General features: G+C 39.7%; 1 protein-coding gene across 1 annotated transcript; it reads left to right on the top strand.

Annotated features, from left to right (window-relative positions):
- Positions 1-17638: 17638 nt before the first annotated feature.
- On the top strand, positions 17639-22168 carry LOC114043169 (C-C motif chemokine 5-like). The gene is made up of 3 exons (XM_027862172.1): positions 17639-17804; positions 19221-19332; positions 21452-22168. Exons 1-3 carry the CDS (start codon positions 17729-17731, stop codon positions 21537-21539), a joined length of 276 nt encoding a protein of 91 aa, XP_027717973.1. The 5' UTR covers positions 17639-17728; the 3' UTR covers positions 21540-22168.
- Positions 22169-24146: the final 1978 nt, after the last annotated feature.

Raw genomic sequence — 24146 nt, 5'->3', positions numbered from 1 at the left:
ATCAAATTTCAGAATACAAAATTAATCCACATAAATTATCAATATTTGTTTACATTATGAACAAAATCAAGCAGAATGAGGTAGAAATTCCATTCAAATAACTACAGAAAGTATGAAATATTGAGAATGTATCTACCAAGATACAAACATGAATTATATGAATCTAAAAATTAAACAGTTTTTGAAGAAATTAACAGACCTAAATTATTAGAGAAATATTAATTGTTCATGAGTAGATCAAGCCAATATAATAATAGATAATATAATATAAAATGTAATATGGAAAGGACGAAAATATCTGCATTAATTCGTTTAATCAATGCTATTCCAATCAAACTACCAAAGGATTGTTTTGTTTTCCAGAGCTAGGAAAAATAATAATGAAATTCATATGGGGGTGGGGGAAAGAAAGTGGAAGAAACATTTATTAAACACCTAATATGTACCAAGCATTTTACAAATATTATCTCATTTGATCCACACAGTAACCTCGTGAAAGGTAAGTGCTATTATTATTATCCCCATTTTATAGCTGAGGAAACTTGGGCAGACAGAGGTTAAGTAATTTGCCCCGAGATACATGGCTAGGAAGTGTCTGAGGCTAGATTTGAACACAGATCTTCCACAGTCCAGAACAGATGAAGGAAGGGATTTGTTCATAAATAAAGGTGCTGTAAAAACAAAGTATCAATGCAAATAAGAAAAAATGAAAGATGTTAATATATGTATTGAAACATCAGGCCCAGGGTCCCCCCAAAGCCTTGTGGACTTGCCCAAACTTTGTCCAATCCTGCCCCCCCCAAAAAAAGAGATTTTTCTTTATCTTTGACTCATTGCTCTCATCTGTATGTACTCCAGGAAAATTTCTAAAGATAGTTTGGGTATAACTTCCCCAAAAATGAGTAAAAGAGGTCCCCAGCTCTTATACAAGTGTAACACCTTAAGTACTCCCATCTTACCTGTAAGATCCCAAAAATAGCTAACTGAGGTTTAAGGTTCTCTGTGGAACTGCATCTACTCAAAACTGCAGTTTATGATTTCCCACCAATGCATTTACTTTTTTTCCCATCAGTCAGAGGGTTCATCAGTTCAAAGAGGTTACTTAATGAAATGAGACAGTAAGAACTTTCTAATAGAACATTTTTTCCATAAACTCACTTTCTGAGAAACTGAGAAACTCACTTTATGAGAAAGCACACTTTCTCATAAATCCACATGCCATCAGTGGAGAGAGCAAGTGTGAATAGTGATCATGTTTAAGGGGCACACGCATGTAGAAAACACATGTGGCTGGCCTCTTATGGAGAGGCAATTTATACCTCTTGCTCTGTATAACCAACAGTGTCTTCTGGAGATCTCATCATGTTGCTGCCACTAGACTGGCTCCCCAGTGGGTTTAGTGCTTCTGCTGAGCATATCTCCCCATGGTGCTCCACCAGGCTCTGCTGGTCCCCATTAATATTGTGATGATGCAGGGCAGCTAGGTAGCACAGTGAATAGAGGACCGGCCCTGGAGTCAGGAGGACATGAGTTCAAATCCGGCCTCAGACACTTGACACCTACTAGCTGTGTGACCCTGGGCAAGTCACTTAACCCCATTGCCTAGTCAAAAAAAAAAAAAATATATATATATATATATATATATATATATATCATGGTGATGACTGGTACATGGTGTCCACTGGTGTGTTTCTCTTCTGGGTTCATGGTGTCTCCATTAGGCACGTTATTTTGCTGGTCCTGTTGGTCTCCATGAGGTGTTGTGGGTTTTGGCAGCTTTTGAACATGTCATCTCTTCTGGGCATTGCTCTCTGCTACTATTTGTTGGAATTCCTTCAGAGGCCCTCATGCCATCTCTGCTTCAGTTTGCCAGGATGTAGTGGCTAGGACCTCTTCCAGAAAAGGGCAGACTGAGAGCTCCTTAGGAACACACTCAGCTAACAAAAGCTTTGCAGAGTGCCCCCAGGATAAGATTAAGTCTTTTTTGATTCCTGCGTGGGTGGAAATCAAAGCCCTTGGTTATATTTTACATAACTATCTAACTTAGGGTTCAATACTCCCAAGATCATCTCTGGCTTAACATGCAAACGAATTTGATCCAGGACAAATGATAAGCTAAGGAGGAAAGGTAACTAACTATTCCCTGCCAGAATATCCTCCATTTTTCTTTATCAGGTATATCTATTAGCAGCAAAAGATGATGGTTTAGTCACGTATTTTGGTTGATGAAAAACTGTTTTCCTACATGACCACTCAAAGTTAGAATATGGATATTGGGTGTTAGACAGAAGTTATTTCAACACAGAAAAAAAATGCAAAGGATGCAAAGGACTTGCAGAAATCCATAAACACGTAGAGGAATGCAAAAGGTACTCAAAAGACTCACAGAAATAGAGGGAGGACTCAATGAGTCTATCAACTCTCCTTTGGCATTTTGGATTTTGGTAGCTCTGTGGTCTTCCGCAGAGACTGATACTGTCCCTCCCAGACTATTAGTGCCACCCTGTGGTTGGAATTACCATATACATCCACACACACATATATGTATGTATGTGCGTATGTATACATGCACATACACACACTTTAGGGCTGCTGAATAAGCAATCCCTTTCCCATCTAACAAGTACTATCTGAATAACTCACTGTAGCAATGTAAGGAGTGAGTTTGGTGGCAAGGTTCAGATTTCTTACCTCCCCCTGCCCCACAATATGGTGGCTTCATTCTGTAAGTAAAGTACTGCTCAGGACCTATATCAGGGATTGGATCATTCTCTTCTTTCTCCAAGAACCTCACTACATCAGGAAGACTGCTTTGCTCTTTAAATTTTAAATTGCTCTTTAAACTTTAAATTCAGGAACTCTCCAATTTGAGCATGAGACAACCCCCTAGATTGGCACCACTTAGGAAATGTCTTTTCTGATTAAAAGACTAGATTCTAGTGCCACAATGCCTAAGGAGTTCAAAATCTCCCTTCTTCCACACAAGAGTTGGGGTCTACCAACATGAACTACCCAAGTAGCCTTCTGCAGGAAATCATACAATTGTTGTCAATCTTTTAGCAGCCAGGAGAGTTCACTCTCAGGATCTCTCCTCTCAAGCCAGCAAGTACATGGCCAACTCCCATGTGCATCCTCCCCAAAGCCTCCATGTCTAGTTCCTGGTGGAAGAAAAGGCATAGACATCTCTTCCTAGGATCAGGCTCACTCTACTGCATGCAATATGTTTTCTGAACAGGGAAAAACAAAAAGGAAGTCCAAAAAAGAGACTGCTGATCTGTCAGCTCACTTTTATAGAAAAGAGAGAGAAGGGCAGCTCTTCTAGCCAAAATCCACACTTCTGAGTCTCAGTCAACCATCTTGGAAATAGCCCCAATCATTGGGAATGAAGCAGGAGTTCCATGGGTACCATTAAGCATGCCCACATGCTTCACAAAGAAATACCACACAAAGACATACCCTATGATCTCTCATGCCTGACTGGGGACTGCTCTGTCAACATCCCCCCGGCTACATACTAAAATACAGAAACTTAAGTATTCTGTCAAATATCAAAACATAAATTCAGAGAAAAAGAGGTTATATGTTAGAATGCCAAACATCTCATATTTAGAATATTTGCAAATCCTGAAAGGTTAACAGATGGAATTAGACCTTAGAGAACATCACAACCAACCTTTCATTTTATCAGTGTGACGAAGTATCTTGTCTGCCAGATTTAAAACTGGAAAGACTATCTTTTGCCATCCTCTCATTTTCCCAGAGGGATCTCAGAATGATTTGCCTAAAGTCATACAGCTAATAGCAGTTAGAATGAGGATTCAGACTCAGGTCCTCTGACAGTCCTCTTTCTTTTCCATGACACCATAACGATATTTCCCAAAAAAACATTTCTAAATTCCTATCTTGGTGATTTTTCTCAGAGACTAGACCTTCTGATAAAGAAACACTCAAGAGCTATTTAGAGAGCTATAACAACAAACCTTAGAGTATAGAGTAAGGGTTTTTATTCTGAGGTCCACAGATCATTGACAGGGTTTGTTTTGGTTGGTTGGTTGTTGTTGTTGGGGTAATGTGGTGGTAATGTGAACCTAGATGGGGAAAATACATATCTTTATTTTTCACTAACTTCTAACTGAAATTTCACCTTTCCTTCAATTATTTAAAAAACGTAATCCTGAAAATTCTGTGTCCCTTCTGACATAGGGCTCAGGCAGATTGAAAGAGTAGGTCATAGAGGAAAAGAAACCATAGATGGTAGGATGAGTCATGGAAATCCCAGCATTCAAAGCTGGAAGGAAGCAGAAACCATTCAGTTCAACCCTCTCATATTCTAGAGGAGAGTGACTTACCCAAGATCCTACAGAAAGTAATAGAGCTGGGATTTGATGCCTGCTCCTCCAACTACAAACTTCATTTTCTTCCACTATGCCATACTCTCTATCCCTCTCTTCCCTTCAAAGAAAAGTTCCCTTTTCTTCACGAAGCCCCATGCCATTCTCCCACCGTTGCCCTCCTGCTTCTCCCTGAGATCCCTCTAGATAGAGAAAGTCAGTATTTTCTAAAGCAAATACACTGATGGCCCTTTGCCCACAACACGAAGTCCCCAAACCTCCGTCTTTTACTTCAGCACCACTGACCAGATCTTGTTTGAAAAACACCTGGGAGTCGTCCCTCTTTCCAAAAAAGCAAAGTGAGGTGAATGTTGAAGACTCCGAAGTGTGTGTGATCACCAATGTCCCCTCCAGTTCGACAGATCTTATAACTCCAAGACTTTTAGATCCCCCACACCCCACACCAAGAACTCTAGGTGACTTGGGAAGCCGCCAAATGCCCAGGGCAAGATCAGGACATTTGATTAGCTTATTGTCAGATCGTCTCCTCCCTGCTGAGAAGTAAAATGAGTGTGTGGGTCCCTGAGAATTTCTGTTCTAAAAACACAGTCTGTTCTGCAGCTCAGCCGACCATGGAAGGAAAGCAAGTCCTAGGGGGAGTCTATTGAAGAAGTGTGACCTACGCAGGATAAAACTACTAGAAATGGCAATTAAGTATGCATGGTAGATTATCTGCTAGGGCTGAAGGGACCTCACAGAATAGCTAGTCTAACCCACTAACTTTATTTTCATTTTTTAACTTTCCTTTTCATTATTGTGACCTTAACAAGCATGAACACTTCCCTGAATAAAGGATCAATTCTAGTATACCTCCACCTACTCTTTCTATACCTTGTATGTACCTCCTTATCTTCATAGAGATAGAACGTGAGCTCTTTGAGGGTAGGGACTGTTTTGAGCTTTCTTTGTTATCTCCAGCCCTTCTCACAGCTCTAGGTACGTAGTAAGTGCTTTTTAACTAACTACAAGAGAGACAGAGACCAAGACAGACAGATGCAGAGACACAGAGACCGAGAGACAGATACAGAGAAAGAGAGACAGAGACAAAGAGAAAGAGAGATAGAGAGAGAGAAAGACACAGAGACAAAGAGACAGACAGGAATGGGGGGAGGGGAGAGAGAGATTCCATCTGAAACCTAAAATCTTTTCTATGTTTAGCATGTTGCTATTTTGATATATTTCAAATTTTACATGATACTTCCAACACTGCTTTTGCTGTCTTTGCACTCTTATGACCTTTCTTTTGCTCTTTTCTTATATTTTTAGATGATTCATTGCCATGCTTTTCTTTTTTTTTTAATATCACTATCATTTAAGTTTCACACATACACGCAAAGTCCTTCTCTATAGCAAATAAGGATAGTAAAGCAAACCAAATGCATAGCTAGCTTCAATGTGCCTTCCAGAATGACTGGCCCATTTCACAGCTCCACTTATCCTGCTTGCCTTTTTACAATTATTGTCATTTACCTTTTTGGTCATCTTTGAAATTCTGATAGTTACAAGGTAGAACCTCAAAGTTGTTCGAATTCATTTCCATTATTATTAGTGATTTGGAACATTTTTACATGGTTGCGGAGGCTGGGTGTTGGGGTTTTTTTATGTTTGCTTATTAGCATTTATCACTGCTCCCCCATCCCATTGAATCATAAAAAAGAAAACCCTCATAACAAATATGCATAGTCCAGCGAAACAAAAATTCCCACACTAACCATTGATAGCTTGCATCTTTTCTTTTGAGAATCCTAGCAGTATTTGTCAAATAGCCAGTCTTTCTCTTAGGATTTGGGTTGGGTATTTGGGTTAAGCAAATATTGTGCTGCTGAGTTCATTTGCTTCCTGATCTCATGTTCCCAATCTGTCTTACTGATCATCTTTTTAATTTTTTTTTAACCAATACCAAATAGTTTCTATGATTACTGCTTTGAAGTATAATGTGAGATCTGGTACTGCTACAGCTTCTTCTCACTTTTTTCTTTTTTTCTTTTGAGATTCTTGATTTTTTTGTTCCTCCAGGTAAATGTTATCATTTATTATATCTAAAAAGCAGTTAAATATGTAATGTTTATATAATATTTATATAAGTATACATATACAATAAATATGTAAATTAATGTAGGTAGCATTGTCATCATTATTACCGACATAGCCCAACAATTAACAGTTAATGTCTCTCCAATTATTCAGATGTCTTTATTTCTGTAATGAGTGTTTTATAGTTATATTCATATAATTCCCATACATTTTTTTTGTAGGTAGATTCCCAAATATTTTATACCTTCCAGTTATTTTTAGTGGAGTTTTAAGCCCATGATATTTCTTTTCAAGATTTTGGAAATAAATCAACCACATGATTTCCTGATTCATAGACATTGGGGCCCCTATAAATGCATGAGAAATTTTCCTTATTTGAGCCTAAATCTGGTTCTTTGTAACTTTCACCCAGCATTTATCACAGTGCCTGTTTCATAAATGCTTATTGACTAAATTGCTCTTGGCTCTGCCCTTTAGATCTAATCAGAAAAAAATGTAGTTTTGCTTCCAACGAAGTCTTCTAATACTGGAATACAGCTATCATTCCCTGCTGAGTCCTCTCTTTTCCAAAATAAATATTCCTAATTTTTTTCATCCCTACATGGAAATCCTCAGTCCTCTGAGAAATCTGTCCTTCTCTGGAGTTTATAAATACTCTCCCTAAAATGTGCTGTCTAGAAATAATACAGTACCCTAGATACTGTCTGATTATAGCCAAGTATAGAGGAAGACCTCTGAGTCCCGGACACTGTCTCTCTCAACGTAGCCTAAGATGGCTTTAGCTATACTGTCTGCTTTGTGTTAACTCATGTCAAGCTTGCAGTTCCCTAAAGAACCCAGTTCATTTTTGAAGCCTTCCCCATTCTAAACTCTAGATCCTGTGCTGCTGAGTTGGGGAGGGAGCCCCTTCGTTCCCTTTTGTACAAGTATGAGACACTGATGTACAAGACCTGTGAGTGGACACATGAGAATGTAGAGAGAACTGGACAGGGGAGGAAATTCCAGTCAGGATAATTCCCATGGATTTGTGGGAAGGGAAAGAACAGAAACCCACAGCAGGAGGTTGCAGGGAGAAGTAGGAAGATGGTCAGTACAGGATATCCATAACATAGTTTAGGCCTGAGGTCATAGGGCACTCAATGGAGAGGTGCCCAGTATGAGAGGTCGCTATAGGAGAGAGGGAGCCCAAAAGTTTGGGACCTTGAAAACAAACCACACTTGTTTTTATATCTGGACTTGGGCTTCTGCCCTGTGGAGTCAATACTTGCTGAGGGAAATTGAGTTTCTTCCCACTCTTAGCTAAAAAAAAAGACATTTAAGGGAAGCCTCCCACTCTCTTCAAGTCTCCCTCCACCCACCAGAGTCATTTCATCACCCCATCACAGGCTGACTACCTGTGACCTTCTTCTCCACCTCTGCTAAGAGTAATGGTGACCACACTGGGTATTTGTCGTTATGCCCAGAACAAAGAAGATGAAGGACTTTTCTAGAATTCTATAAATCTAGATATAACTCATCTGGAATAGCCATAGGCATGACCAACTTCTGCTGTCTGTAGGAAATACAAGAACTAGAGTTTGCTCTTGTAAGGGAAGGGGATGAGAGAGAGAGAGAGAGAGAGAGAGAGAGAGAGAGAGAGAGAGAGAGAAAGAGAGAGAGAGAGAGAGATGATGAGCACTTAGTTGGTACAGTTAAAGCACAACTATATTGTGCTTTAAAGTTTATCAAGTACTTTCCATAAATATCCTTGTGAAATAGCTAGTAAACATATTATTGTTCCTTTTTATTGATGAGGAAACTGAGACTCAGAGAGTTGAAATGACTTGCCCAAGTGTCCCTTTCTTCAAAATGATCTCTTTTTTTTTTTTATAACCTATGTCTATCCCCTGGCCTCTTTTGAATTTGTATTTGCCTCTGGGCCTATATTTGACTCTCTCTCTCCATCCCTGAATCATTATTGCACTTGTAAGGGAAGAAGGCAAGGACACTTAAGGGAAAGATAGACCTGATGGGAGGAGGAAGAGGGGGCTCTAATATGATAGCTTAGAAAGCTAGAAGGCATTATGAGGGCAATTAGACAATACCAGAATCTTTCTAATGTGGGGTGCGGTGAAGAAACATCAGCAGATTGAAAGGGGATACAGAAAGGAAGGTGGGAAGGTGCCAAAATCAAACTTCAAAACTTACAGGGGTGCGGAACCTTCAGCCTCAAGACCACGGGTCCCCCACCCCTGTAACTAGGCTATGCTTAGACACAACCTGAAGCAGAAAAGTCAGTTTTTCTACAAGGAGGTTGTAACCAAAACATCTGGGTTCATATGATGCATCATTCTATACCCTCCTCCCTCTCCCCAAGGCCCCTTGTGGTGGACCGTTTCAGGAACTTATGGCGAGTTGCGCAAACATATCTGGTCACCAAACATGCAACTGATGGTCTCTCTGGCTGCAGAGAGCAAATACTACTTCATGTGGTGAAGGTGAGAAGCCAGAGAGAAGGAGGAGAGCGGCAGGGTGCTTGACCTCTTCTTACTCAGATGCAGGATGGAACAAATTATCATTACCGCTAAAATTTATAACAAAGAAATGCACCTAAATGTTTCAGATTAAAACACAGTGTGATAGAAAAAGGTAGAAGCATGATGCCCTGAACAAAAACCATTGAACTAAGCACCAGGAAACCTGGCACCTAACCAGCTGTGCCACTTAACAGGTCTCTTAAGCCATATTCCCTATGGTGATAATGCTGATAGGTAGCAATAGAGAAGAATGGCAGGGAGAGGAAGAGTTTAATTATGACGTCCTCTACCTTCACAGCAGCTAGAAGATGCAGTGGCTAGAGCACTGGACCTGGAGTCAGGAAGACCTGAATTCAAATCCAGCCTCAGACACTTACTAGCTCTGTGACCCTGGGTAGGTCACTTAACCTTGTTTGCCTTAATGCACCAGAGAAGGAAATGGCAAACCACTCCATTATCTTTGCCAAGAAAACCCCATGGATAGTGGTCCCCAGGGTCAGGAAGAGTTGGACAAACTGAACAACTAATACTACCTTCACACACCACCAAGATGTAAAAAATTATGGAGTGGATGAGAAGCCAAAAAGCACTTTCCATTTCACAGATTGGGGGACTGAGAACAGATGAGGAGCAGCAGCTTTGTACAATATCTTTCAGGGAATCTAGTGTGGGATCAGAAACTGAGCACAGACCTAGGTTTTGTCTTCAGGGATGGAGTGGGGAAATTTTCTCTGCTTTGGGCACTTGAGAAATAATAGGTATTAGCTAAAGGAAATACAGGTCAGGGGTGCTAGAAAGGAGCATCCCTTTGGATAAATGGGAATCACAGGTATCGGACCCTGGAGGACTTTCCAAGAAATACTTCCAAACCACATGACTATTAGGGAAATTCCCCCTCTGATCCCAATCTAGGAGACTGGATAGAATTTAGTTTCACTTTCTCTGGATGTGAGTTTGATTTCATAACATCACCCTAGTTGGCTCCCAGTTTAGGAAAAGAGATTGTGTGGTGAGTAGTGATTGTAGCAGCAGAGATGAATAAATAGTAGGATCAGTGAGAAAGGGGTTGCTGAGGTGGGAACTGTTAAAATGGTGATTAATGAAGTGGGCATAGAAGTGGATCCAAGGGGACTAATGAGATGGGGATTGGAGGAGATAGCAGCCAGAGATGAGATGAGAATTAGTGAGATGAGGGTTGTAGGAGACAGGGGCTGGTAAAAGCGGGGTTGGAGGGGATAAAGGATGGAGGAGATGGGATTGCATGACCTGAGGTTGGAGGAGATAAGGATTGGCGAGATGGTGATCTCTTCTGACTTCTGCTTTCCTCAACAGCATGATAAGAGGGAGCCTTGAGAGATACCACACACTTGGATTCAGATTCTCAGAGCCCATGATCTGCAATTTTGTTTACCCACCTCCCATCCCCCCCACCACCACCACTAGCACATACACACATACATACACCATGAAGTTGCAGGAAGCTGGGGAGCAGTAAAGCTTGCTCTGGGTTTTGAGAGTTTGGGGGAGCTTGGAGGACCAGACACCTCAAATGGAGCATGTCCCTTCAGAGAGAGCACTGCCCTCCTTTCAACACTTTAAAGATACCAGTAATTGTCAGGTTGCTTGATTGGGAATAAAGTTTCTCCCATGGTATATAAATTGATTTCCCAACCAACAGAATTCCTTCTGGCCTAGTTGTAGGTTTCATGTCCTCCATTTCCACCCTTGCTACCTCTTATGAATATTTTGGTGAATAAAATTGCCATATTTTTGGTGGATATTACTTTGTTCTCCACTGCTATGTAGGTATGAGCCCTCCCAGAATAACCCCTCTGCTTCCTTTCCCCACCCTCTGTTCTTTCCTTTCCCTCCCTCCTTTCAAAAGAATAGATAGGCTAAAGGAGGGTGATGGTCAGAGGTGGGAGAGAACAGTCACAAGTCAGGGTAACCAATTCAGTCCTTTTTCTCCAAACTTATTGTTCTTTTCCCTGTATCTTGCTACCTCCCCTGTCACACAGGTTCTCCTACACTCACAAACTCATGCTCACACATACACAATACTCAAATATTCTCACCCCTACTTTTACACCTACTTTTGAAAAGTAGAAAAGGAACATTACATGTGTTGGCTTTGGGTCTCTTATCACCTCTCATCATCTATCTCCTACTATCAATAATTAAGGGTTAAGAATTGAGTTGTGAGATTGTAGATTTAGAGTCAGAGGATAAGCTTAGAGGTCATCCAGTGCAGCTCCCTCATTTTACAAAGGAAAAACTTCTTCCACTGAGGTCCACAAATGTAAACTGACTTCCTGAAGGTCACATAGGTACAAAGTATTAGACCTAGGATTTGAACCTAGATACTCTGATCCTAAATCCAGAAATCTTTCCACAGTACCCTGCTGCTTCATGTTATTCATGCATGATCCAGCATAGCAATCTACATTACAGATTTAGACATATTAGGAATCCCCAGCACTCTCTTCCTCTTCTCTGGGGGTAATGAAACTGAGAAAGGAAAGGGAAACTGAAAAAAGATAATAGTAAGTTCCTATTGAAAGGGAGTTTCTAATCTCTCCTGGATGCCTAGAAAGCAAAGGCTCATTAATGGCTTATGGCATTCCTAAGAAGTGAACTAATCTGAGAGAGAGAGTGGAAAAAAATAGGGTGGGATTGCCTGACTGGAATGGAATGGCTGGATTTAGATTACTTGACCCTTAGAATGTCAGAGCTGAAGGAGCCATCTAGGCCATCTAGCTCTGCAAAAGGAAAAAAAAATACCCTTCTTTTTTCTAAAGAGCATTAGGATAAGAAAATCTCATTTGCCTAGATCCTGTTCAAATTTGTTTTGCCAATAACCAGGTCATGTAGTGAGAGCTAGCTCAAATCTTAAACATCTTATAAGGACATCAAATTAGGAACCTCTAGCGCAGAGAATTTACATTTTTCTATACTCTTTGCTGCTCCTATCCTTATCTACACCGCATTTTGGACACTGCTACCAACAGGCTGAAGGGAGAATCTAGAAGAATCTATGAGGATCTGACTTGTAGAATGGGCCCTTTCGTTATGAATTTGTTATGCCAATACAATTATGTAGTCTAAGGCTAGAAAGTGCCTTCTAAATTGGCATTGACTACACCATCAATTAACTTCTAGTGTTCATCTATTTCATTCTTCACCTCAGATTCAAGTTCCAGAAAGGGAAAGAAGCTCAGTTTGCTATTTATAATTGCTTTGTCATGTAAGTTAGCAAACTGTCATGTTGCTATTTTAGGAAATTTGAATACAAACTAAAAAATCAGAAAATTCCAAACCCAATTTTTATTTGACATATATAATTATCTGATCTTGTTATTATTATTTTTAAACAAAATTTTCACCAAAAACAAAATTTTATTTACTCTAGTTATTTACTTTTAGTTGCTCATTCCCCCTCAGGAGGATGAGATCCTGCTAAGGAACTAGTAACAGAACATTTTTTATAAGAAGATGACCTCTAATACACAAGTTAATTTGCCTAAATGCTGCCAAATTAATTTCAGTTGTAGCAAAAGGACCTGAGATGGGATTTATAAATACATTGAGTAATCAATTTCAAATGGTGCCCATCAAATAAGCTGTTTATAATGTTAACCAAAAAAAAAAAATCACAAGTCTACAAGACATGCATTGTGACTGGATTTATTACAAGAAAAATGAACATCCGTGTAAAACTCCTACAGAGGTGCAAAGAAATCACATTCCAGACAGAAGCTTGCCTATTTATGAGTTTGCAGCAAGGGGGAGGAGTGGAGGCAATCCCCTCCCAAATGAGAATGCCTTGGAGGTAGAGAAAGGATTAATCCCCTCCTAAAGAAGAGGAAAGCAAAAGAAAGGGAGGAGGAACATGAGTAAGTAGGATGGCAAAAGCAGCATTCTTCTCCCTTGGGACTGCTGGACTATGAAGATATCTATTTGTGCCAGCTGCACAAACAGTTTCTCAGTCTGCAGACTGACTGACGCTTGTCTTTGTAACTGCTTCAGCTCCCAAGAACACAAAGGGAGTCCAGCAAGGGGTGCAAACAACAAATTACATCAGCCCAAGAAAAGGTTTGTCCTTGACATGTTCAGGGCTGCCTGAATACTCCAGGTCCAAAGTGTCTGGAAAATCTGACAACTCAAGAAGACAGGTTAAGTTGGTTTCAGGGCAATAGTTATAAAACATGATTGCATATCAAGACATGCTCAATTCTTAAGTGGTAATTCTAAATCAAATAATAAACCCAAATAAAATTGATTTTTTCATGGAGACAACATCAGATATTCCATAAATTATTCTCCTCTAAGGAAATTGATTGCACTAAAATTCTTTTCTTCAAAACAAAATTGAAGACATTTCTGATTTAGTCTTAATAATTAATAGAATAACAGCTTGCTCCCATAAAGTGTTGCATCAATACCCAATTCTTCTTATATCATTTGAAATATTTAAAGACCTTATTGTTTTTTGGCTAAGTAATGGGTTAAGTGACTTGCCCAGGGTCACACAGCTAGTAAGTGTCAAGTGTCTGAGGTCAGATTTGAACTCAGGTCCTCCTGACTCCAGAGTCAGTGCTGTATCCACTGTGCCACCTAGCTGCCCCTAGGACCTTATTTTATACATAATAATATATAACCAGTAAGAGTTAGGTGATGAGGCCAAATACTCTTTTACATAGTTGTTTAGGAAATAGAAAGGACTAAAATTCTGAGCTAAATAGCTCAAATTTATAACTACATCTTATTATAGTAGCTCAGATGTACTCCAGTGTTAACTTATTAGATAAAAAAATCTAATATTGTATTCATAGTAATCACCTGCAATGATTATAAAAAGAAAATAGGGACATGGCAATAGGAAGGGGAAAATGCTGCCCTAACTTCATGTTAATTCCAAGCAAGAGTCATATAGGTAGCCATTTGTATTGAAAAAATGTCATAGTCAGGCCAAGAGTCAGCCAGGTAGGAAAGTTTCCATTCAAAAAGAAATGTCATATTGGGGAAATCAAGTCAGGAGAATCCTATCTCAGTTCATGCCAAAAGTCATTCTCTCAGTCTTCCCCATGAGAACTCCACCTGCAGATCATAGATGTCAACCGTACTGGGTTACTGGCGTCATGGATCATTTTCTCAATAGCATTTCTAGAAGAGCCATAGGAATCAGACTCAGAATAATATCAATTACATCCCACAAGGCCTAATCTTAAACAGCAAGTTCTAATAATCATAGCTTTGGGTGGATTCAGTTATTCAAGATCACATATCATTAAGAACAAGTATTAACTATGGTCTCAGATAGAAAAGAGTAAGAAATTCATCATAAAAAATCATAGCTTATCTTGCCCTGGTTAGAGAGATTTGTTATGAGAGGAAGAAGCAGACACATGAATATAATAGCATCAATACTAGTCCTCTAGGCCTAAGCCCAAGGCTCAGAATAACTCGACATATGTCCAAGTACATGGCAGGATATCATAGCCAGACTCAGAATTAACCAGATGGGAAGATTTCTTGTAAGAGGAAATGAATTAGAAGAGTCCAACCTTAACCTTTCCAAGGTATCTCTCCCAACCTTATTTCCAGGGACAGATATCCACTGGCCTTGAATCTCAGATATCACTCTCATTGAGCTGCTGATGTTTTTCTTGAAGCAATGAAAGTTTTGGGGGGCAGCTAGGTAGCGCAGTGAATAGAGCACCAGTCCTGGAGTCAGGAGGACCTGAGTTCAAATCTGACCTCAGACACTTGACACTTACCAGCTGTGTGACCCTGGGCAAGTCACTTAACCCATTACTTAGCCAAAAAACAATAAGGTCTTTAAATATTTCAAATGATATAAGAAGAATTGGGTATTGATGCACTTAACCCCATTGCCTAACCAAAAAAAAAGAAAGAAAAAGAAACATTTGCCCAATGACCCAACAAGCCTAAAACAAAGCTCAAAAGGAATATTAAGGGTCCCAAAAGGTTTTGCCTCAAACAGTAAAGTCTCACTATGGCAGTAGAGCTGGACATAATTGTTGTCAGTACTCTCAAGTTGTTGCAATAAATTAGCTAGCAAATAAAAATTTATCAGGACTTCTTTTAAAAAAAATCACACAAAAGATTTTTAATTAACATTCCTTTCTTCTAGTATTTCTCTTTCTCAAAAAATAGCTGAAAATACATCCTGATATAAAAGGCAATCATAAGAATCTAATGAAATAATATATGATAGCTGTAAACCTTCAGACTGACAGACATCTAACTCTTATTCAATATTTAGAGGAAAAATAAACCTTTAAGACTGGAGTTTGTTAAGACTAAGTTGGTTAAAATGTGACTTTGGTACAGACCCCTTCAAATATAACTTCATAATTTATATTGAACAGTCTTATACTATAAACAAATTCCTAATTACCACCCCTCCTCTCCTCAAAAAGTCTTTGTAATGGGGGAGGAGATTCAGTGTTCTAAGTGAAGCAATACCCAAATTATTTCACAGAGAAAATCCTGCCCAGGCAGATTGTTTGGAGACACCTGGCATGTTTACAAATAAGGACATTTATACAAGATGTTTTCCTCCCTCTCACATTCTCTCATCCAGCAAGTAAGCAAGTCTTGGTCTTCTCTTTTAAAAAACATACCCAGTTTGGGGCAGCTAGGTGGCACAGTGGATAGAGCACCAGCATTGGAGTCAGAAGGACCTGATTTCAAATCCGGCCTCAGACACATAACACTTACTAGCAGTGTGACCCTGGGCAAGTCACTTAACCCCATTGCCTAACCAAAAAAAAAAATATATATATATATATATATATATATATATATGCCCAGTTAAATGCTTCATAAGTTTTAACCTTATCATAATAACCCCTAATAACAACCAATAATCTTATAATTTTTATAAGTGATAGCCAAATAGTTTTAGATGAAACTTCATCTTTACTATAGGCAAGTACTTCAGAATATTAACCATTTTCAAAGATTTTCTTTTCCTTAAATAGTTCAGCTCATAATTTAGCAACCTCCAGATTAGAAGACAAAATGCATTTCTAACAGCATATCTATATTATATCATAAACAATGTTATGGATTTGAAACATAAAATAAAATCCAATTCTAGTTCCTCAGTTCAGTGAAATACATCTCTAAATGACTTTGCTGTAACTGGCAAAAAATAAAATATTAAATAAAAATAAATAGATAGATAAATTACTTCACACAGAAAATCATTCTGAACCAATGGAAGGGTAATTTAATCCCAAAAGAGAAACTGATCTAACAAAGATAGTTAGCACCCCTTAAATAACTCTGTAACAACCTAACAGTATCTAAATTACAAGGGAATTTATTTTCCTAACTACTTTGGTGTTATTTTTCTAATTATTTTTGGTGGTGTTTTTCTAACCACTTTGGTGGTACCAAGTTTCACAATATAGACATGTATTTAATTTTACATTAACAATATTAAAAAACACACATATAACTTTGCCAGTTTGAATTCACACCTGCTATTTCGTAACTTAAATTGTGTTTATGTGACATAAGCCATTTTTATTTCTCATTCTAAGATTGTAGGTGGAAGAAAGGTTATTTTTTTTTTGGCCCAGGAGAAAAAGCCTTCCAGGAGTTTGAGCTGATACTAGCAAGGTGTGGTCCATTTTCCCCAGACAGAAACCTTTGAGAGTTTTCCCAAGAGTTAATTAAATAATTCTCAATTTGAAGGATACAAGGAAACATTTAAGGTCCTATATAATAGTCACAGATCACAATAATCAATATTTTTATATTGTTAGAGGTATAAGATGGGCAAGGCCCAAGGCTAAGCACTCTAGGAACAAGAGTTTCCTAGGAACCATCCTGAGAGGTGGGTGACGCAACTACCAGATGCTTAACTAACCTTACCTGTAACTGACCAAGAAGTCTGAGCTACAAAAATTCTTTTTTTTTTTCTTTAACATGAATAATTTTTCTTTTTATGGTTTACAGAAATTCTTAAGGCACTGTGGTACCATGGGGAGGGATTGAATCTTTTCCTTTTGTAATTCTAGTTCTCAGTTAAAATCAAATCGCTTTACTTTAACCTGGGCATGGGACTACAACTTGAAGTCTTAAGATATTGACACCCTGCTCAGTGGTCAATCTGCCACAAAATGCCAGCATTCAATACTACTTTAATCTGTTATCAGGGCTAGTAAGGTTTTAGGACCCTGCCTTTCACAGATGAAGACATTCTAAGGACATTCTTTGTTATGCCAACTTCATAGAAAACCATTATCATCCTTTATATTTCTAACGAGTTTTCAAACATACTTATGTCAATCTTTCCAGATGAAGGATGCTAAAAATCTGGAAGCAAATAAACTCACAATGAGCAAGTAAACATACAGAGTCAAATAACAATAAAACTTTTTTTTTCTCTGAGCCTAGTCTATTGCCATGTTTTTATGCTAATTGTTTTCTTTTTCTCCTTGGTTTGGAAATGGTGTTTAATGATGACTCATTCACAGCAGGAGAACTAAAAGGAAGCTATAAGCTACAGGTTTTTATCTAACCACATTTCTTGTGGCTATTTCGGTTTTCTTTTTCTGTTTGTTTTCTGTTGATTGCTTCATAACTTTAACCAGTTCCTGCAAGCCTTGTAAACTCCTCCTTTGGGACCCTTATTGTTTCCTGCCCCCCCCCAAGAAAACCTTATAAATGAGGGGATGAGCCCCAGAAAACAGCAAGGCAGAAAGCCTTTCAGCTTGATTTCTTCTTCTCCAGGGTCTTGAGACCAGCATCATGAAAGTCTTTGCTGCATTCTTCTCCATCCTTCTTGTCATTGGCACCCTCTATTCTCCAGCAGTCTCCTCCCCATGTAAGTTTCCATCCTCTCTGTTCTCCCTATGCTCTGCTCTGTTTGGGTTTGGGTTTTCTGTCTCCAGTGCCCAGCACAGGTGTCTTGGATATATCTAATCAAAATTTGTTTTTTGACAACTTAGTTATGGAAAGCTCCTTGAATTTAGAGTCATATTGCCTCAGTTTCAAATCCTGCTTTGCTCCTTGGCTCCTGTGGGACCCTTGGTTTCCTTATCTGGAAAGTGACTGGGTTAGATCCTCAAGTCCCTTCCAGCCCTAAACAACTATGATCCTGTGATTCAATGTCAAACTCTCAGTGTCTCAAAGAAGTTGAGGTAAGGGGAATTCATCACCAAAAAGCTTCCTACAAGGAAGAAATCACAAGTCTGATTTAAAAATTTTTTTTAAAGCAGAGGGCAGATCTTTAGATCAGAAGGGAGGAGGCCTGGGGTCTTTTCTTGAGTCCAGTAGTGAATGTAGCGTTTTTCTTTGTGTCAGTAGATTGGCTCCACAATCCTCAATTTTTCCAGCTCATCACCTCTGAAAGAGTGTGAGAGTGCTATCTGGGACACTGAGAGGTTTAGTGACTTACTCAGGGTCACACAGCCAGTACGTGTCGCAGGTAGGGATTGAATTCAGTTCTTCCTGACCTCAAGGCCAGTAAAAAGAGAAATACAAAATAGTTCAGCCACATAAAGATGAATATATTGAGCCCCAGAAATCCTCAAAGAGGATCCATGAGCTGAGTCAATGGTGAGGGTGAGGGGATGCTAATCCATTCTATCTACTCCAAAAGCTTTTATAGAAACATAAGGGCTAGAGTTTGGAGAGACCTCAGGGGACATTTAGTCCAACCTCCTTCATTTTACAGATGAAGAGAACTGAGGTCCAAGGTGATTAAGTGACCAAAAGTCAGAAGACTGGGTTCAAATCCTACCTCTTTCACTTATTGGCTATATAACATTGGCAAGTAATTTAAGTTTTCTGGACCTCAGTTTACTCACCTGTAAAAAGATGTGACTGGTCTTGATGGCCCCTGAGGTCCCTTCTTGTTCAAACTCATGACCCAATGATCCTATAAAAGTCATCAAGAGTTCTTAAACTGAGGCCTGTCAGCTTGGTTTGTTTGTTTGTTTTCAAATATTTTAACAATTGCATTTCCATAGCGCTGGTTTCCTTCGTAATCCTGTGTATTTTATTTTATGCATTATTACATCTGTTACATCCATACAGTCTTCATCAGACTGCCGAGAATCCCAGACAGATAATCTCTAAGCTTTCTTCTAACTCTCAACATGGAAGTCTTTCCCACAGCTAAGTTTCGGGGTGAGGGGGAACTAAACGTCTGTTGGTTTTATTTTGATTTGGTTTGGTTTTGAGAGGGGAAGAAGGGAAGGAAGGAAAATCCTCTTACCCTTCTTCTCCATTCTTCCAGATGCCTCAGACACCACACCTTGTTGTTTCTCCTTCACCACTGTACCAATTCCCATGAACCATATCAAAGAATACTTCTACACCAGCAGCAGATGCGGCAACCAGGGTGTGGTGTAAGTCATGGGCCCTCTATGATGTTGGGTTGGGGAACGGGAGAGAAGGAGAAGGAATTTTCTTTCAAGCCCACTTCTCCAGAAACCACATTCTACCTCAAAGGAGTTCAGTCATTCAATTTTCCAGGCCCAAAATCCTCAGGCAGAGGATGCCTGCTCTCCCACATAAAAAGCATAGAATTCCTGAGCTCGAAGGCACATTTTAAAATCAGCTTGTCTAAATGCATCATTCTACAGGTCAGGACCTTGAAGCTCAAAGATGACTAGTAATTTGCCCAAGATCACCCAGCTAGTGGTCAAGTTGGAACTAGAACCCAGGATTGTAGCTTTAGACATGGAAGGAACTTTGAGGGTCAGCTAACCAACTCCACCCTTTTGTTCAACCCTACATAGCATTTCATTTTTTTTTAAATCAATTTATTATTGTTGTTGTTCAGTCATTTCAGTTGTATTAAACTCCTCATGACCCTATTTGGGGTTTTCTTGGCAAAGATACTAGAGCAGTTTACCATTTCCTTCTCCAGCTCATTTGACAGATGAGGAAATTGAGGCAAACAGGGTTAAGTGACTTGCCCAAGGTCACATAGCTTATGTCTGAGGCCAGATTTGAACTCAAGTCTTCCTGACTCCAAACCCAGCACTCTATCCATTTTACCACCTAGCTGCCTTTAGTTTGTTTGTATGTTTGATTGTTTGTTTTTTGTGAGGCAATTGGGTTTAAGTGACTTGCCCAGGATCACACAGCTAGTGAGTGTTATGTGTCTGAGCTCATATTTGAACTCAGGTCCTCCTGACTTGCCTTTTTTAACATGCATTTATAATGTTAAATTTTAACTCCCCACTGCCCTTGCAACAACAAAAAAATTATTTTCTTTTTATTTATTTATTTTTAGGCAATTAGGGTTAAGTGACTCACCCAGGGTCACACAGCTAGTAAGTGTCAAGTGTTTGTTCTAAGGCCGGATTTGAACTCAGGTCCTCCTGACTTCTGGGCCAGTGCTCTATCCACTGGGCCACCTAGCTGCCCCCCCAAAAATATTTTCTTAAAAAACCATTAAAAGTTTACATAATTTTACAAAACAAACTCCCACATTGGCCCTGCCTGAAAATGTATGATTCTCTCTGTATTGAAGTTCGTCGCCTCTCCGGCAGGAGATGAGGGATATGTTCCTTGGATTTATTTCTTACTGCATTATTCAGAGTTCTAAAGTCTTTAAAAGTTCTTTTTCTCTATGACATTGTCACTGTATAACTTGTTCCCTTAGTTCTACTCACTTCCCTCTGTATCAGTTCACAGAGGTAGTCTCATGTTTCTCTGAAACTCTCCATTTAGTCATTACTTAGGGCATGATAATAATTCCATTATACTCACATATCCACAGTTAGGTTAGCAGTTCTCCAGTTGGTGGGCACGCCTTTAGTTTCCAGCTTTGGGGCTACTACAAAAAGAGCTGTTATAAATATTTTTGTACATATGGGTCCTTTTCTTCTTTCTTTGATCCCTCTGGGGTGTGGGCCCAGTAGTGGTTCTGATGAATCAAAGGGTATGCACAGTTTACCAGCCCCCCACCTCTTACAAAAGAAGAAACTGAGACCTAGCTAGGTCAATAGATTCTCAATTTTTAAATGGAGTTATGGAGGCCCAGAGGACAGAAGCAGCTTTACTGAAATCATTTAATAAATTTGTGATAGGATAGAGGAGAGAACCCAAGAGCCCTGACTTCCAGGCTAAGGATTCTAAACCTCTATTTTGTTTGCATAAATGTGTGCCTCAAAAAGGGGTGGCAGCCAGCTGGTGCAATAAATAGAGCACTGGACCTAGAGTCAGGAAAACTTCTCTTCCTGAGTTCAAATCTGGCCCCAAACACTCACTAGCTGTGTGTACCTGGGCAAGTCACTTAACTCTGTTTGCCTCAGTTTCCCCATCTGTAAAAATGAGTTGGAGAAGAAAATGGCAAACCACTCTAGTATCTTTGCCAAGAAAACCCCAAATGGGATCATGAAGAGTCAGACAAGACTGAACTGGGGTCCCAAAATGGGGGAAGACACGGAGAGAACTAAAACAGGCTTAGTGCAGTGACCCACTCCAATTTCATTATCTCGCTTTTACTCCCCATAGCTTCATCACCCGGAAAAACCGGCAGCTCTGTGCCAACCCTGAGAAGAAATGGGTACGCAGTTACATCAACTCCTTGGAGATGAGCTAGAGAGGAAAGTCCCCTTGGCCTGGACATCCAGCTTCCCCAGTCCTCAGCACACCCTCCACAAAGCTTCCAAGCTGATAATCCTGAAGCCCATACCTGACTATGTAACAGCCCAGCTCAAAAAACTTTGAATGGCTTTCTATTGCTTCTGGCACCAAGATGCAACTTCCTCTGGGATATTTAAAGCCCTTCACCACCTGGCATCAACCTATTTCTCCAGGACAATTCCATGTCTCACTCTCTCTCAGGTCCTCTATACCCCAGCCATGCCGGCCTGTACACAATCCTTTTCCCACCTGGGTACCTCTTCCCAGGTTGTCCTGGGCTCTTGGAATGCTCTCCATGCTCACTCCCAGCTCTTGGAATTCTGAGCTTCCTTCAAGGCTTTTCTCAAGCACCACCTCCTACGTGAAGCCTTTCATGATTCCTCTTGACCCACATTAGTGCTTCCTCCCGCCTTCCAAACTACTTTGTATTTTTTTTGTATTTGTCTTGTATTTACTTACCTGTGAATCTATAGCCTCTCTCCCCCAGGTCCTATGTCAATTCCTTGATGGGCAGAGATTGTTTTTGTATTTGAATCCCCAGTACCTAGTACAGGACCAAGTATGTAGTAGAAGCTTAATAAATACTTGTTGATTAATTGAGGAGAGACTCCTATTGTTTTTTTCTCCTAACCTCACCTCTCACCCACGTCACACACATATACACCACATACACATACGCATATATACACACATGCATACACATATACACACATATGTACGTGTAGATACACGTGCACACATAAACACCTGCATATACACACATTCACACACATGTGTGTGCATACACATACCCACACATCCCTCCCCTGCACCTCTAAGCACTTTCCCAGAAGGCAATGGAAACAGGGTAGCCCATGGAAAAAAAATGGGTCCCATTTAAAGTTAGACAAGAGAAGGAGTTCAAACAAGACTCAGTTTCTTAAATAGGCCGCTCTTTCTTTTGATTTAGTGACTTCCTAAAACTTCATGTCCAGGCAAAGCAGAGAAATTCTGTACTTGGCTATAACCTGATCCCTGGAAATTTCAAATATTGAAAATGTATTTTTAAGATTCTACTAAATGGGAGGAAGCAGGTGAGGAGAGATTGGTGACCCAGCCCAAACCCTTGCAACCATACCCTTCCCCCTTGATCCATTGACAGGTAGCATTCACTTTCTTATGACACTCTACAGTTTGCAAATGTTTTCTACAGAACAGTTTGGGGCAACTGTAGGAAGTACAAAATCTGATCCTGAGGGATCTAAGTGACTAGGACATTTGAGAGGCTAGCTTTTGTATTAAAATGCTGACACCACCCCAACTGAAGTACTGACTTTGCATCTGATCTCCCTTTGTGGTACTCCCCACCACTTTGACTAGTCTGGGTACTGGTAAGGCTGAGGAACAATAGTAGCTTGTCACATTTGTCCTGCTTTTTATAGTTTATAATGGGAACATTACATCCTATGTCTCATTTGACCTTCCCAAAGATCCTGCCCAGGAGATGGCAGGATAAGCACAACTGCGTCCATTTCACAGATGAAGAAACTGAGGCTCACAAAAATTGGAGTAGTGATGCTCAGTGCACATTTCTAGAGCACTTTACAATTTCCAAATCACTTTCATCCCATGCTCCTCCTGCTCCTTTAAATAAGTTTCTCTTTTGTCGGAGGGAAACAAGAAAGTTCTTAAAGTTCAGACTGAACATAATCCATTATAAAAATAGGTAGGAGTCTCATATAATTTACATCAAAATTTCCAATTTCAAGATAGACACTAATTTAAAAAGTCATTTTTAAATTGATCAGTACTTAACTTTAGTTTGTAAGACTCCTTAAGTATCTAACTAAAAGTTCCAATCAAATTCAGTCACCTTTTGGTTGTTTCACATTCACACAAACTTGTTTTTTTTGGTGAGGTAGGAAAAGGTTAGGTGCCAGTTCTATTCCAAAGTGTAAGCCCCCTCCTCTTTTTCCTTCACCTTGAAACTTTACCAAGTCAACCCATAAACCTGCCTTTTCTTGCTGTTGTTCCTACTTTCGTTTTCGAAGACCATTACTAATAACGTCACAAGTGATGGATTCACTTGGACGTGAATTAGATTTAAGTGAGGCAGAGTTGCGCAAAGTCGTCAGCCTTGTTCTCCTTGAGAATCATGGAAGTCCTGTGGGTGACCTTGGGGATACATGCAGCTTATCCTGCTCCTCAATATGTTGGATAAACGGAACCAGGACTCAAAGGAAAGCATTACTTGTGCAGAAAATGGGTTCCTAGCAAAAGAAAAACCTACTAACACAAGCAGAAAAGAAAACCAAAGTAATCGCAGGTGGCAACATTGAGTCCAATGTTAGCAACATCAGACGGAACCAGAGAATTTTCAGTTTATCTTGGTAACAGAGATTGCAACATTTGAGAAGGCAACTTTTCAGAGTCATTAACAATCTGAGGGGGAGGAAAAGAAAACAAGGGCCTCCAAAGGCAAATCTCAGAGAGAAACAAAACACCAGGCTCAGACTTAATAGAACAACTTCAAAAAGGCTACCAAGAAAGCCAGGGAGTCCTGGGAATTTCATATCAAAAGAGT

The sequence above is a fragment of the Vombatus ursinus genome, unplaced genomic scaffold, assembly GCF_900497805.2.
Source record: "Vombatus ursinus unplaced genomic scaffold, bare-nosed wombat genome assembly UNPS02014768.1, whole genome shotgun sequence".
Lineage (NCBI taxonomy): Eukaryota > Metazoa > Chordata > Mammalia > Diprotodontia > Vombatidae > Vombatus > Vombatus ursinus.
Note: the sequence above shows the minus strand (reverse complement) of the source record. Positions and strands in the feature narration are given on the sequence as shown.